The 12,277-nt window shown below is 41.2% G+C and overlaps 1 protein-coding gene across 1 annotated transcript; it reads left to right on the top strand.

The window, feature by feature from the left end:
• Nucleotides 1-804: 804 nt before the first annotated feature.
• On the top strand, nt 805-2,261 carry LOC145435512 (uncharacterized). Its single transcript, XM_080312793.1, has 3 exons — nt 805-1,396; nt 1,457-1,740; nt 1,992-2,261. Exons 1-3 carry the CDS (start codon nt 1,226-1,228, stop codon nt 2,167-2,169), a joined length of 633 nt encoding a protein of 210 aa, XP_080168919.1. The 5' UTR covers nt 805-1,225; the 3' UTR covers nt 2,170-2,261.
• The last annotated feature ends 10,016 nt before the right edge of the window (nt 2,262-12,277 follow it).

The raw sequence follows: 12,277 nt of genomic DNA on the forward strand, positions 1-12,277 counted from the left end.
GTAGCGCTCATAACAAGATTTCACTATCTATTCTCTCAAAGCCGCGCACAATAAAGAAACGGTGATTTACTCTCTCCTATTCGTACAATGGCCGAGCAACCGGGGCAAATATGCCTACTCGCCCTTAAGGTGTGATGTAACAATCGTATCTATATCTGAACTCGGTTACCGTAATATGCGTTGAGTCGACCTTTGCTGGTATAGGTCGATTTTGACGGTGTTTCGCACCATGATAATTCTTGAAACTTGGTATGATATGTCGTGAAGGTAGTATTGAACACTGCTCCAAGTTTCAGGCTTGCTACTTAAAGATAATGGTAGTAATTCCGTTTCCGAAGTTCAGTGTGTGCTGATCTATTATGTACATAGTACAGCAAACAGATTTTACTCAAAAGCCGGTATTGGTCTCCATTGATTTTGACGATATTCTATACCCAGATCGGTCATGACATTTGGCACGGTAAGTGTTAGTATCGACCGCTGTAACAAGTTTTAAAGGGGCACTGCGCTCAAAAAATGATGTGGTCTCAAATTGAAGAGTAGAACGAAAAAAAAATTTTGGCCGCAGCCGTTTTCTTCAGAACGCCACCGTAATGGAGCTGCAATTTATTGAAATTTCCAGAGTTGCAGCAGTCGCGGCTCCGGATAATCTCTTAACCCGTTACATGGCACGATGACTTCATCGTCGCACTTGCTCGACGCGATTACGCAGAGGACGAACTTTTGTCAGTCGATGTTATGAATGACTCGTGTCTTGCACACCAAGGCGGCGCTCAACGTACGGTGTTAGGTCAGGAGGATATGTGTCTGGAGCTTGTCACGACTCTATAGTATTTGCCAGTTGAATGATACTGAGATGCCGTTACAGTTGTATATTGATGCAGATACAGCTGTCATTTTCAAGATGTATTATTGACTGCACAGTGCACAACCTTTGGAGTAGTGGTCTTGCGGAAGAGACAGACACTTGATATTTTGCATCATTTACCCATGGCAAACCCATGGCATTATCTTGATACGGTCTAGTTTACTTGTTCAAGACACAGATGTATAGATAATCAACACGAAAATTTCATTCTCATCAAAGTTCCAATATTGTTGTGGAATTTTTTGTCGTAACATTGTTGTTCTCAGTTTCACAAACGAATCTTCTGTCTCCATCAGTTCATTCATGCAATTCCTTTGACACGTAGATATCGTAAAATTTGTTAAAATTATTAATGGTATGGAAGAAGATCTTGTTGATGAATTAACTTCTGATGAAGATACAGATGTAGAAGATTTCGATGATATCACGATATTTGGTGAGAGCCTGCCGTATCAATTCGAGCCACAATATTCAGAGGAGGAATTCGCCCGTCTTGTTGCAACTCAAGAAGCACAAACTCATGTCTCTGTAAGTATTGTACCTGTGTTTCTTGAATGCAATTTATCAATCTCATTGTATTGGTCAAAGGAATCGTCAGAAAACCAGAGTCAACTTCGGACACTTGACAACAATGAATGGTGCAGTTGCTTGAACTGTGCATCCATGACAAACCAGAATGAACGCGTCTGCTGCAGGGAAATACAACAAATAATGGAGCTTCTGGGGAATGGAGGGTCGACTTGCATAACAGAACATGACGATTTTCTCGTACATATACATCCCTCCATTCTTGAAACGTTTTTCAAAGTGAACAGGAAAAATTGGAATAATAACAATCAACCACATGGTCCTGGCAGAAGGCTTTCTAACAAGTGGGTCCTAGAACATTTTGTTTGTGTTGTTTAGTATTGGACCTATATGTATGCGACAGGGTCTTGGGACTTATGACATGGTTCCTGGATATAAACGGCAATCTCCTGCATTCTTTACATTTTCTCGCATGCTTTTATATAAATGCCTACACTTTATAAATTGGGAGCATTATACTGTCATATATATGCTGCTATTACTTTTCAGCATTATTTTTATTGCTGCAATATACTTTGATATTTTCCAATTGCAGACAATATCGCTTGGTGTCTTATCGACACATACTGGAATGGATTATTGATGGCGACGTTTTGGGTAGCAAAAACAGGATGCCCTTGCCAGCCTGCATCGTGACTGCTATAAGGAAAAAGTACCCTAGTGATGATGGACTGTATGTCGGTTTCAAATGGCCGATAGAAAACGAACTGTGATTGATAACACTGCGGCTATGCTATATAAGTCGAAATCAGTTCTGTTGCTGTATTATTACACAGTGAACTGGAACTGTTTGCATTCTATATTCCACGAGTGCCTGATACATCAAGACTACTTTGCTTACTCGTTATTTATTAAAATAAATAATAAAAAAGAAACATCCGAGGACTTTATAGCTGTAGTCTCGTCCTCTGATGCTGATGAGAGATTTCAGACAGACTATTCCAGCAGAAGATTTATTAGATTAGAGCTAATAATCCTAACTACATCTGAGGAAAGAAACAATGCGAGAAAGCAACATTACTGCACTACTGTGAGCGCAGGCGGCAGCATATATGAGCAGTCTTCACAACACATGTTGTGAGGCAAAACTTGTGAATTCGCTGTAGCGAGAAGCAGGATATAACAACAATCCCCCCTTTTGGGATTTCGAAAAGTTCACAGGCCGAGTTCGGAGTAGCCAGGTGAGTTATAGTCCGCTAGGCGACTCAACATTCTCGGTAGCGTGTTGGAGGCATTCTCCTGTACGTGAGGTGTGTCGTCCTCCTCGTGTTGTAGAGGTTCGGCTGCAGTATAGTCCGTATTGTCAATGGTTTGTGTCATTTCAAAGTCCCAGTCATCATTGTATTAATTCCTTTGCTTGACCAATTGTTCATGACTTCTGTCACTTGGGTACGTTACAACTTTGACGTCGTTCATGTGACGGGTGGTGTGTCTCCCATCAATTAATTTTCGCAGTTTCACACCATCATCAAGCACAGCAACTACCTCGTACTCTTCTGGTCCAAAAATCGGTTCAAATTTCCTCTTGTTGTAGTTTCTGATTATGACGTAGTCACCTTTTTCAATGCTTGATGGTTGCCGACGGACTGAGCTATAGCTTATAGTATTTGTAGACCTTCCTGTAGGTACAGAGCGTCATTATTTCACATTTAGTGTATCGTATTGCTGATTAATCAAATACTAAAATCACTGCAGTAGAAAAATCACAGATATCGCACTTCCGCTGTTCTCAAGGTCTTCGTTGCTTTTTCTGCGGGTATCGTGCAGTTATTTCTTTCGAAGCTTAAAGGGCGAACCCATGAACAATATTCACTCGCAACAATATCACTTTCCACTAAATCGACGTATTATGTCAACGCTATATGAATGTGTGCCGAAATTCCAATACTTCGCATTCAAATCAACACTGGCATCGCACACTATTTCCTATAATGTAGGGTTATCATATTTTGGATTCGGGAAAGGAGGACGTTCGCACAAGTACGAACCGTCATACAGGTTGAAAAGCACTTTATTCTGTAGCCGTTTTTCAGAGAAACAGTAATTTCTTATCCACAACACGAATACCACCAGTCAGGGTTCCCCATGAACATGACAAAATTCATGACATTCAAAATTGGTGGTTCGGGTACTGTAGGAAAATTCATCATCCCTAACCAAAATCCAACGGCACGCAAACCTAACCTGAGCCCACAACTCCGCAGCTGACCCTAAAACATATATAATATATTCATTATATTGTAATGTTACTAATCCCCAAGCCATAATTTTAAGATACTCTCAAACCCTCATCTTATGATTCTCCAACCTGAATGCGAAACCAATTATGACCGCTCTGAATTTTGAAATGTTCAGAGGGCACACTGATTGGTGATGGTAATGTTTTATACATAACATAAGAATAGGACATGATCTATTCCTTCCCTCAAGAAATAGAATACACTAGGCCCGATTACTAGAAAAATCTAGTGACTGAATATCGTCCGTGGAACGCCGTATCTACACCACCTTGGAGTGTTAGACATATTTGCTTCAGAACATCGGCTGACAACTATCTGAAGCTCGTCCTCTGCGTGACTGCGTAATCGCGTCGAGCAAGTGCGACGATGAAGTCATCGTGCCATGTTACGGGTTAAGAGATTATCCGGAGCCGCGACTGCTGCAACTCTGGAAATTTCAATAAATTGCAGCTCCATTACGGTGGCGTTCTGAAGAAAACGGCTGCGGCCAAAATTTTTTTTTCGTTCTACTCTTCAATTTGAGACCACATCATTTTTTGAGCGCAGTGCCCCTTTAAGTTTGTCACTGAACTATGTGGGTGGTAATTTCGTTTCCAAAGTCGAGTAAGAGCTGACTCTTCATTTATCGCCAACAAATTTACGCAAAAGCCGTTATTGGTCTCTATTGATTTTAACGATGTTCCATACCTAGATCTGTCATGAGCTTTCACACGGTATGTCTTGATTTTAGTATCGAACGCGGTGCCAAGTCTTAAAGTTGACACTCAATGATTGAGGCAGTTATTTCGTTTTCGAGGTCGAGTATGGTAGAGATGCGCGCTGATCTGATACTTAGCCTACCTACGTCATTGCGGATCTCACGCAAAAGCCGGTGTCGGTCTGTGCTAATCTATAGTCTGCGTTCCATAACGAGATCGGTGATGATATTTCCAATGGTATATCTCGATGATCGCATGAAACAGCTAACCAAGATTCTCGGTTTGCATTCAAATATTCACATAATTTTATGTTCGCCAATGTCCATTTCACTGTGAAATTGTGGCCTTCAAACCATTTGCTTACAATCCCCTGTCAATTGCGATAGCTATTTCATTTTCGATGTCGGCTAACAGCTGATCATTCGATCAGCCTATTCCTCGATCTATTTTACTCAAAGTTCGGTGTTCGTCTGTTTGCATTGATTTTGACAGTGTACCATACCGGAATGGGTTATGAGATTGCGTATGCTACTTCTCGATGATTTCTTGTAACAGTATACTAAGTTACGGCTTTTATTCATGTATTTATTGATTAATATATTTTCCAACGGCGATTTCGCAGCAGACTTATAGACAGTAAGCCGTATGTGTTGTGTCACAGTCTCCAGTTTCAAGGCCAAAATGTCCTACGTTGTTCCGAGACCGAAGTTCCGAGGCTGCTGTCCTTAGTTCTTCAAAGACCATTCAAATTGATGTTCTGGATTCAATATAACAGGCCCAATCTATGAGATAACAATTGCGTATGTGTCCGAACTCGTTGACCTTTCCAGTTAGGCTTACGCAATCTCTCGAGTTCTAGTCATTGGAATTAGTCAGGTCAAGTCAAGTGCGAACATGAATCGTATTGAATCTTTATTCCGTACGTAGTTTACGCAGTTGCCTTTAGAGCGAAAATGAGAGGTCTAGAAGTTGTCCAGTCTATTGATCCAATCGTACGCCGGGTGCCTCCGCTTTGGTTGCCTATTATCACGTGGTCGTAACCAGAGTTGGATCAATTACATTATTTCAGTTCAATTACAATTACAATTACAATTACTTTCATGAATGTTTCAATTACATTACAATTACAATTACTCCATGCTAAAAATATCAAATTACAATTACAATTACAATTACTCCTTGCATGCATCAATTACATTACAATTACAATTACAATTACTCCTTGCATGCATCAATTACATTACAATTACAATTACAATTGCTGCTGTTGAACATGTAATTGAATAGTCATAAATTCAACCGTGGTCCTTGACAACCGTAGCGTCGTATTTAACAACAATTCAAGTCTAATTCAGATTGTGTAGTAATAATTGCGTTGATGTGCGTACATAGTATGCTATGTAAGATGTCACTGTGACGTAATGTAAGCGTGTTTTGTATGCTAGGTAATTATGGCTCACGTAATTGGAAATGTAAAATGTTATTTACCTAATTTCCTATGGGTTAGGATTGAGGATAGGGTGCAGTATTTGCAGGATTTGCGTATATAGTATATAATTAAAGAAACAATTAAATAGTATATTCATATTGAAATGAACCCGAATATTTTCGGCTGACACTCGTCAGGGGTAATCGTCAGCAACTAGTAGAGAATTGGAAAGAACATTGTATATCAACAATCGTATCACATACAATGTTCTTTCCAATTCTCTACTAGTTGCTGACGATTACCCCTGACGAGTGTCAGCCGAAAATATTCGGGTTCATTTCAATATGAATATACTATTTAATTGTATATTGAAGTTCTGTACCTCCAAGAAGCTCTTCAATTAAAGAAACAATATTATTTTTATCGAGGGACGTAGGAATTAGGATGAGGAGTAAAAACAAAACCGTGCTTTGTCAGATAAGACGTTATATAATATCCAGTGGTCTGGTTAGTTAGCCAGACGAAATAACGATGCATCATCGTGATCTGAAATCGTATTGTAGATTGCCAACCCACGGATAGATGCGCAATATGTGAGTCACGGATGAATGCACCGACAAACGTACTGAAAAGTCGGCTAAAACCAGCAAACTTTATAGTCCTAGAGCTGGCGATCCATGCGTCCAAATTTGATGCATCTGGTCTTCATCGTAAGCTATTGATGTACTAATTCCGAAAATACAAAATAAAATCTCGTCAGGGCAATGTAACTGCTCCAAAATAGCCGTTTAAGGCCGACTGTTCTGAAAAGTGAGAGCGCTGCAGTTACGCCCATAGCGATTGTTCAGAACAATGCCGATTCCCAGACTTTCACGACTATTTTGGGATGGTACCATTGCCTGGAAATATACTTTTATTGCGGAATCAGTGCGACACTAGCTTTCGATTACGACCATACATATCAAATTTAGACTCTTGGATCGCCAGCTATGGGACTATCAATTCTGCTGCTTTTAGCCGGCTCAGCAGTTCGCTTTTCGGCGTATTCAATCGTGAGCCACGTGTTGCGAATCCATCGGTTGGTTAGTAATTTAAAAATTGTATGGAATGGCAGCCGAGGCCAGCATAGCGGTAAAAATAAAAATAAACTCCGCCCGCAAGGGCGCGGTCAATGGCCTTCGCGAATGGATCCACCAAATTCTTTGTCGTTCGTTTAAAGAGAATGCATTATAAGTCAATTGTTTTATGTTGTGCTTGTCAGGTCTCAATAGCAATTTAATGTAATTGAAATTGTAATTGAGCAAAATTTTTGTCAAATTACAATTACAATTACAATTACACAAAATAAAAATGCTTCAATTACAATTACATTACAATTACATTGAAAAATGTAATTAATTACATTCAATTACAATTACAAATTACAATTGATCCAACTCTGGTCGTAACCAGAGATGGCCACAGTCCGGAGCAGGATTTCAATGTTTTTTTACCTGGCCGGACTGGATCCGGATTTCGAATTTGGGGTGACGGTCGGATTTTAGGGTCTATCGATTTGCGTAATCTATAACTCTACCATGAAATCAAAACGCATGCTACTAAGGATGACCTGATACTTGATTCGTGGCATAGGGACGATTCTTAGTTCACGTACATTTTGTAAAATAATCCTTTGATTAAAAATAAATGAAGAAAACATTTGTTACCACACTTCAAGTCACGGCTCACCGGCAAACCTCTCGCGGCACCTACGTTAAAATCACTGTTGTCGGAAAATTCATGTGACCATCATAAAGTTACTTTTTTACGTTGGAAAACGCCATTGTGACGTCATGTTGATAAAAGTCGCTCGCAGCCCTTGCCCCACCACCCGATATTGTCACGAGCCGCCACTGCATGGAAGGTTATGGCTGTTGATGAGAGAATTCTCAAATATGAAACCAGACTATACACAGTGAAATAACTATGAATTGCACCCAGCGCGAACAATTTTTCTGTTGACTGCAGTTTCGCGCCTCCTTCAGATGCTTTCATGCCTTAGGGGCGCTGCCCCAGTTTGAGAACCACTGCATTCAACAACGAGTAATCAAACGAAACAGAGACGGTGCGATAAAAGTGTCAAGTATCTAAATTAATTTGTAACAATACTGTGTTAGCAGTACTTGCGTTTATAATGAAAGATGTCGCGGGCCGCAAAATAAACGTCTGCGGGCCGCGGGTTGAGAACCCCTGTGCTACACGATACCCTCGTCTGAGGGTATCACGATTCAAAACAATAACAATCTAAACTCGAGCGTATATCAAGAATCCAAAACACATCAAAGAATGTGTAATCAAACGAAACAGAGACGGTGCGATAGAGAGCCAAGTAGCTAAATTGATATGTAACAATACCGTGCCATTAATAATTGGGTTCACGATGACAGATGTCGCGGGCCGCAAAATGAACGTCTGCGGGCCGCATGCGGCCCGCGGGCCGGGGGTTGAGAACCCCTGCTTTAGAGCATAGCCTCTGTCTCCCAGCAAAATCCCATTGTATTTTTTTCTGGTCGAGCTCGTATTTTAATCTGGAGTGTGAAAAAATTCTGGAGTCATGACTACTCCCTGGCTATCGCACAACAGCATTAGTCACTATTATCTTGGTATTCCAGTCCATTTGACGGATCAAAGAAAAATATCCTTTCCTGCAACGATAAACTTCTGGTGCAAAACCACCAGTGGACTTTATTGGGGTATGGGTACCATCAACTCAGCGATGACATTTGGAACTCCACCTATGTCAAAGAAATCATTCTTTGTTTGTAACGAATCATCCAATCGTGGGATACATTTTATCTATTCTCTGATAGTGTTCGAGAAATGCAGTGGATGCTTCCGCGAGCGGTTGTCCGACTTACACCATTGAAGTCAACATCTGTTTGTTGAAAATGACCGTAGCAAAAAATCGGAGAGCACAGAGCAACTGCATCGTGGGGTGCAAAGCGTGGCACCGTACATCCAACCGTGGGCTGTCTTTAATCATGTCCAATAGAATTACCGTAGCTCCCTCGGAAAATCTGTAGCGGTAAACGAGTCTGCGAGCGGTCTCCCAAGTAATGCCTGGGCACAAAAATTGTATTCTCGTCGTCTGAACTGTCAACTACGATGTCCAAAATATCCAGCACCGTAACTGCCGCACCCCAAACCCCCAATTGGGGGGGGGGCGAGCTCGAAGGGGGCCCAAAACTATTTCGTGAATTAGCATAAATCATAGAGTATTTTTTGTAAATTTATGCAATTTTTTCAAATTTTTTTTTCGCGCTGGGCGCGAATTCAAGTAGCCATTTATCTTTATTATTGGGTATTGGGCCGTTATCGCGCCACGACCCACCAAGACATATTATCAGGTTTTAGATCATATAACATGCGACTTCAAGAAGTGTGCCAGAACTATCGGCAGCGAGAAAACCTTGGCCAAAAAAGTTGTTATGCCCTTATGCTGACCGACGACTTCGTTATATATACATAATACATCTGGGTTTAATTGTCCATAGGCGCCTAAATGACTGGCGCCGAATGTTCCTGTCTTTGCAATCTGAACCGCACAAGACAAATACCATCCCGCTGGGAAAAAATTTATGCCAGTGAAGAAATACCAATTTGAAATCTTGTGCGTCTCTTAGTTTAGAAGCCTGCGTTTGAGCGATTCTATATTTATTGTTATAGCCTACGTTTGAGCGATTCTATATTCTTTGATATAGCAGACTGGAAGTCGCGAAATAACGAAGTCATATCAACGGGTCCGCCCGCCCGAAGATGTTTAATTATTATTTACGGGCCCTCCCGTTTTCAAGACACTTCACTCAGCTCTACCGGTTATTATTATTATTACGTGAGTAGAGAGTTTCACTGCGGTCGTTGCCCCGAATATTTCAATGACTTCTTCACGTCTGAATCAAAAGCGCACAAGTACAACACACGCGCGTCCACGTCGTCCAAATATCATGTGATCGACCGAAAAGATCATCGCTCTATCGGATATGCCGGACCTGATGTGTGGAACAGTATCCCGCCGGCCATCCGGCAGTCGAAGAGCATGTCCACATTCAAGTCGAAATACAAGCAATTACTACTAAATAAATACAGTCCATCCTCAAGATACCGGACCACGACTGACCTATCGGTATCGCTTCCCATGACATGCCGCCCTATTTCTTGTCGCTTCCTTTTTCTATACGACCTTCTTTACTTTAATTCATTGTGCATGCCTCCTCTTTACATCGCCTAGGCCAAGGTGGGTGTCAGATTCCATAGACAACTCCTAGTCGCTTCAACGTCTTCCTTTCTTTTCATTGTATCGCATTTTTTGTGGTGTATTGAACTGATAATGCTAATAAACCAACAAATTGATAGCATAATATATATGCAATCGCCGATCTGATTGACCGATTTTATCATAAATTATCGAAAATTTTCGCGCCTCGTGCTGGCTCACAATACAGTACAGATAATTTCGTGACAAATGCGAACAACGTGATGGAGGGGTCGTTTCATCACCCTATGGGAGCCCAAGACTCACGTTTTTGGGGGGCCTGACGAGGTACTGTTTCGTTCCTGCCAACGGGTGATGATGTTCAAATATTATTGAGTGGTCCTACCATTTCAAACACACCTCACTCGGCTCTGCCGGCCAATCCGATTCAGAGATGGGCACAGTCCGGTTCAGGAGGCTGAGCAGGATTTTGATCAATTTTACTGCAGCCGGATCGGAGCCGGATTCTGAAACTGCCGTGTGAGCCGGATTTAAACAGGATTTGATATTCATACCAAATATTGGGTGATAAAGGTTCAAGATATCTTATAGTCAATGAAAAAAGCGGCTTCGATATTACTTCCGTAGTTGAATGCATTCATTGCTATGGATCAAGCCCAGGCTGGTTCCGACAATAAGTGACAACGTTGAAACCGCTGATACCGGTCATGTCGTTGAAATGCGTAAGCAACATAAGTAAAGTTTCTGCAGTGATGAGATTACTGCTGGATGAGATGAGGACGAAGACTGGCTCCAGCAAGCGAGCTGCAGAAGTGTTTGTTTTCGAATTCAGTTGTTCCTCAGATATTGATTCTTATCCTTCCTGTTCATCAGCCATTAGGGTACTTGATATCAGTTGTCAGGATGACAGAAAAGCGAGGTGTCGGGGTTGTTGCAGAGGTAACTGGTGGTTCTGATTTCTGATATCATTTGGAATGATTGTGTGGTGTGGTAATGCATGAATATATGCTGGCATGGTCAATCGGTCATGTTTATAATTTCGGAAACACACTAGAACTGAAGTACCAGCGGTACTATCTGATTGATTGTGCACATCATGCCACTTCTAGTAAAAATTCAGTTCCATTCTTCAGTAGTAGTATAGGCCTAGTTGTCTTGGCCAAGTCACAATGCACAATACCGTATCTGATTTTGTTGTTGGCATCCTGGGTTACTATGTTTACCTTCTCCGCAAAGCAATTAATATTGCTTTCTCTGTTCTCGAAGTCTTTTTAGCTCATTTCCCCTGCCTAGTTCCTACTACTTGGATTTCTATTCAAGATATATACCGTACCTAACATTGATTTGAAATATGATATAAATGAACCCTTGTAAGGCATTACTTGATACGGTACTAATTTGTTGATTATAATGTTCACATCTGTTTTGCAGGCTATATTTAATGTGAAATAGCACTAAAGCAATAGCAGGATTTTTTCGGATCCTAATTTTGTTGCTCAACTGTCGGACTCCGAAAACCTATTTGACTGTCGGATCAGGACGGATACGGATTCCCAAAATCTGGAATCCGCCCATCTCTGATCCGATTACGTGAGCAGATTGAAGATTAAAATTGATAACAATACAATTCGCGATCATACTGACCGATTAAATCATGAATTGCAGAATTTTCCCGCGCTTCGCGCGCTTAGGCGTCAAAACCCTATGGGGGGCCCAATACCAAAGTTTTAGGGGGGGGCCTGTTGAAGTGCTGTTACGGCCCTGTATCCATCCTACAGAGAGTAATAAATACAGTACCAGTTAGCAACGCCATCTTTAGAACATGAAACATGACCAAAGTCGACGACATCTCCAATCAGCATTGCCAAAGCAATATTTACTACGAAGCAACCTTCCACGGATCACTACATTTTGCGTCATTTTGACGCAAAAGCGTCCTACATCCTGGATTTGTAGATCCACTAATTTTGCACGAAGATCCAATTGTTTGGTGTACGGATCATATACTGGTAAATCTGGAGATCTTGGAACTCCCAGATTAAGCGAGAATCCAGGATGAATTTACTCAGCTTTTTGGCCTCCACCCTACAGATCAACCAGGCATCCACCCTACAGATCAACCATATCAAATCTGCCTGAAAAAAAATTTCACGCTCCAGTCTATGACGAAAAATTACCCTCAACATCTGAAATGTGCATTGT

Source organism: Botryllus schlosseri, chromosome 3 (genome assembly GCF_051294905.1).
Source record: "Botryllus schlosseri isolate E-star chromosome 3, Bs_hap1, whole genome shotgun sequence".
NCBI lineage: Eukaryota > Metazoa > Chordata > Ascidiacea > Stolidobranchia > Styelidae > Botryllus > Botryllus schlosseri.

What these genes read in the sequence shown, in the direction of transcription:
- LOC145435512 (XM_080312793.1), top strand. Translation starts at nt 1,226, where the DNA reads ATGGAAGAAGATCTTGTTGATGAATTAACTTCTGATGAAGATACAGAT. An exon ending in AAGCACAAACTCATGTCTCT is followed by an intron (nt 1,397 to 1,456) that starts GTAAGTATTGTA and finishes TATTGGTCAAAG; the next exon opens with GAATCGTCAGAAAACCAGAG. An exon ending in GGCAGAAGGCTTTCTAACAA is followed by an intron (nt 1,741 to 1,991) that starts GTGGGTCCTAGA and finishes TTCCAATTGCAG; the next exon opens with ACAATATCGCTTGGTGTCTT.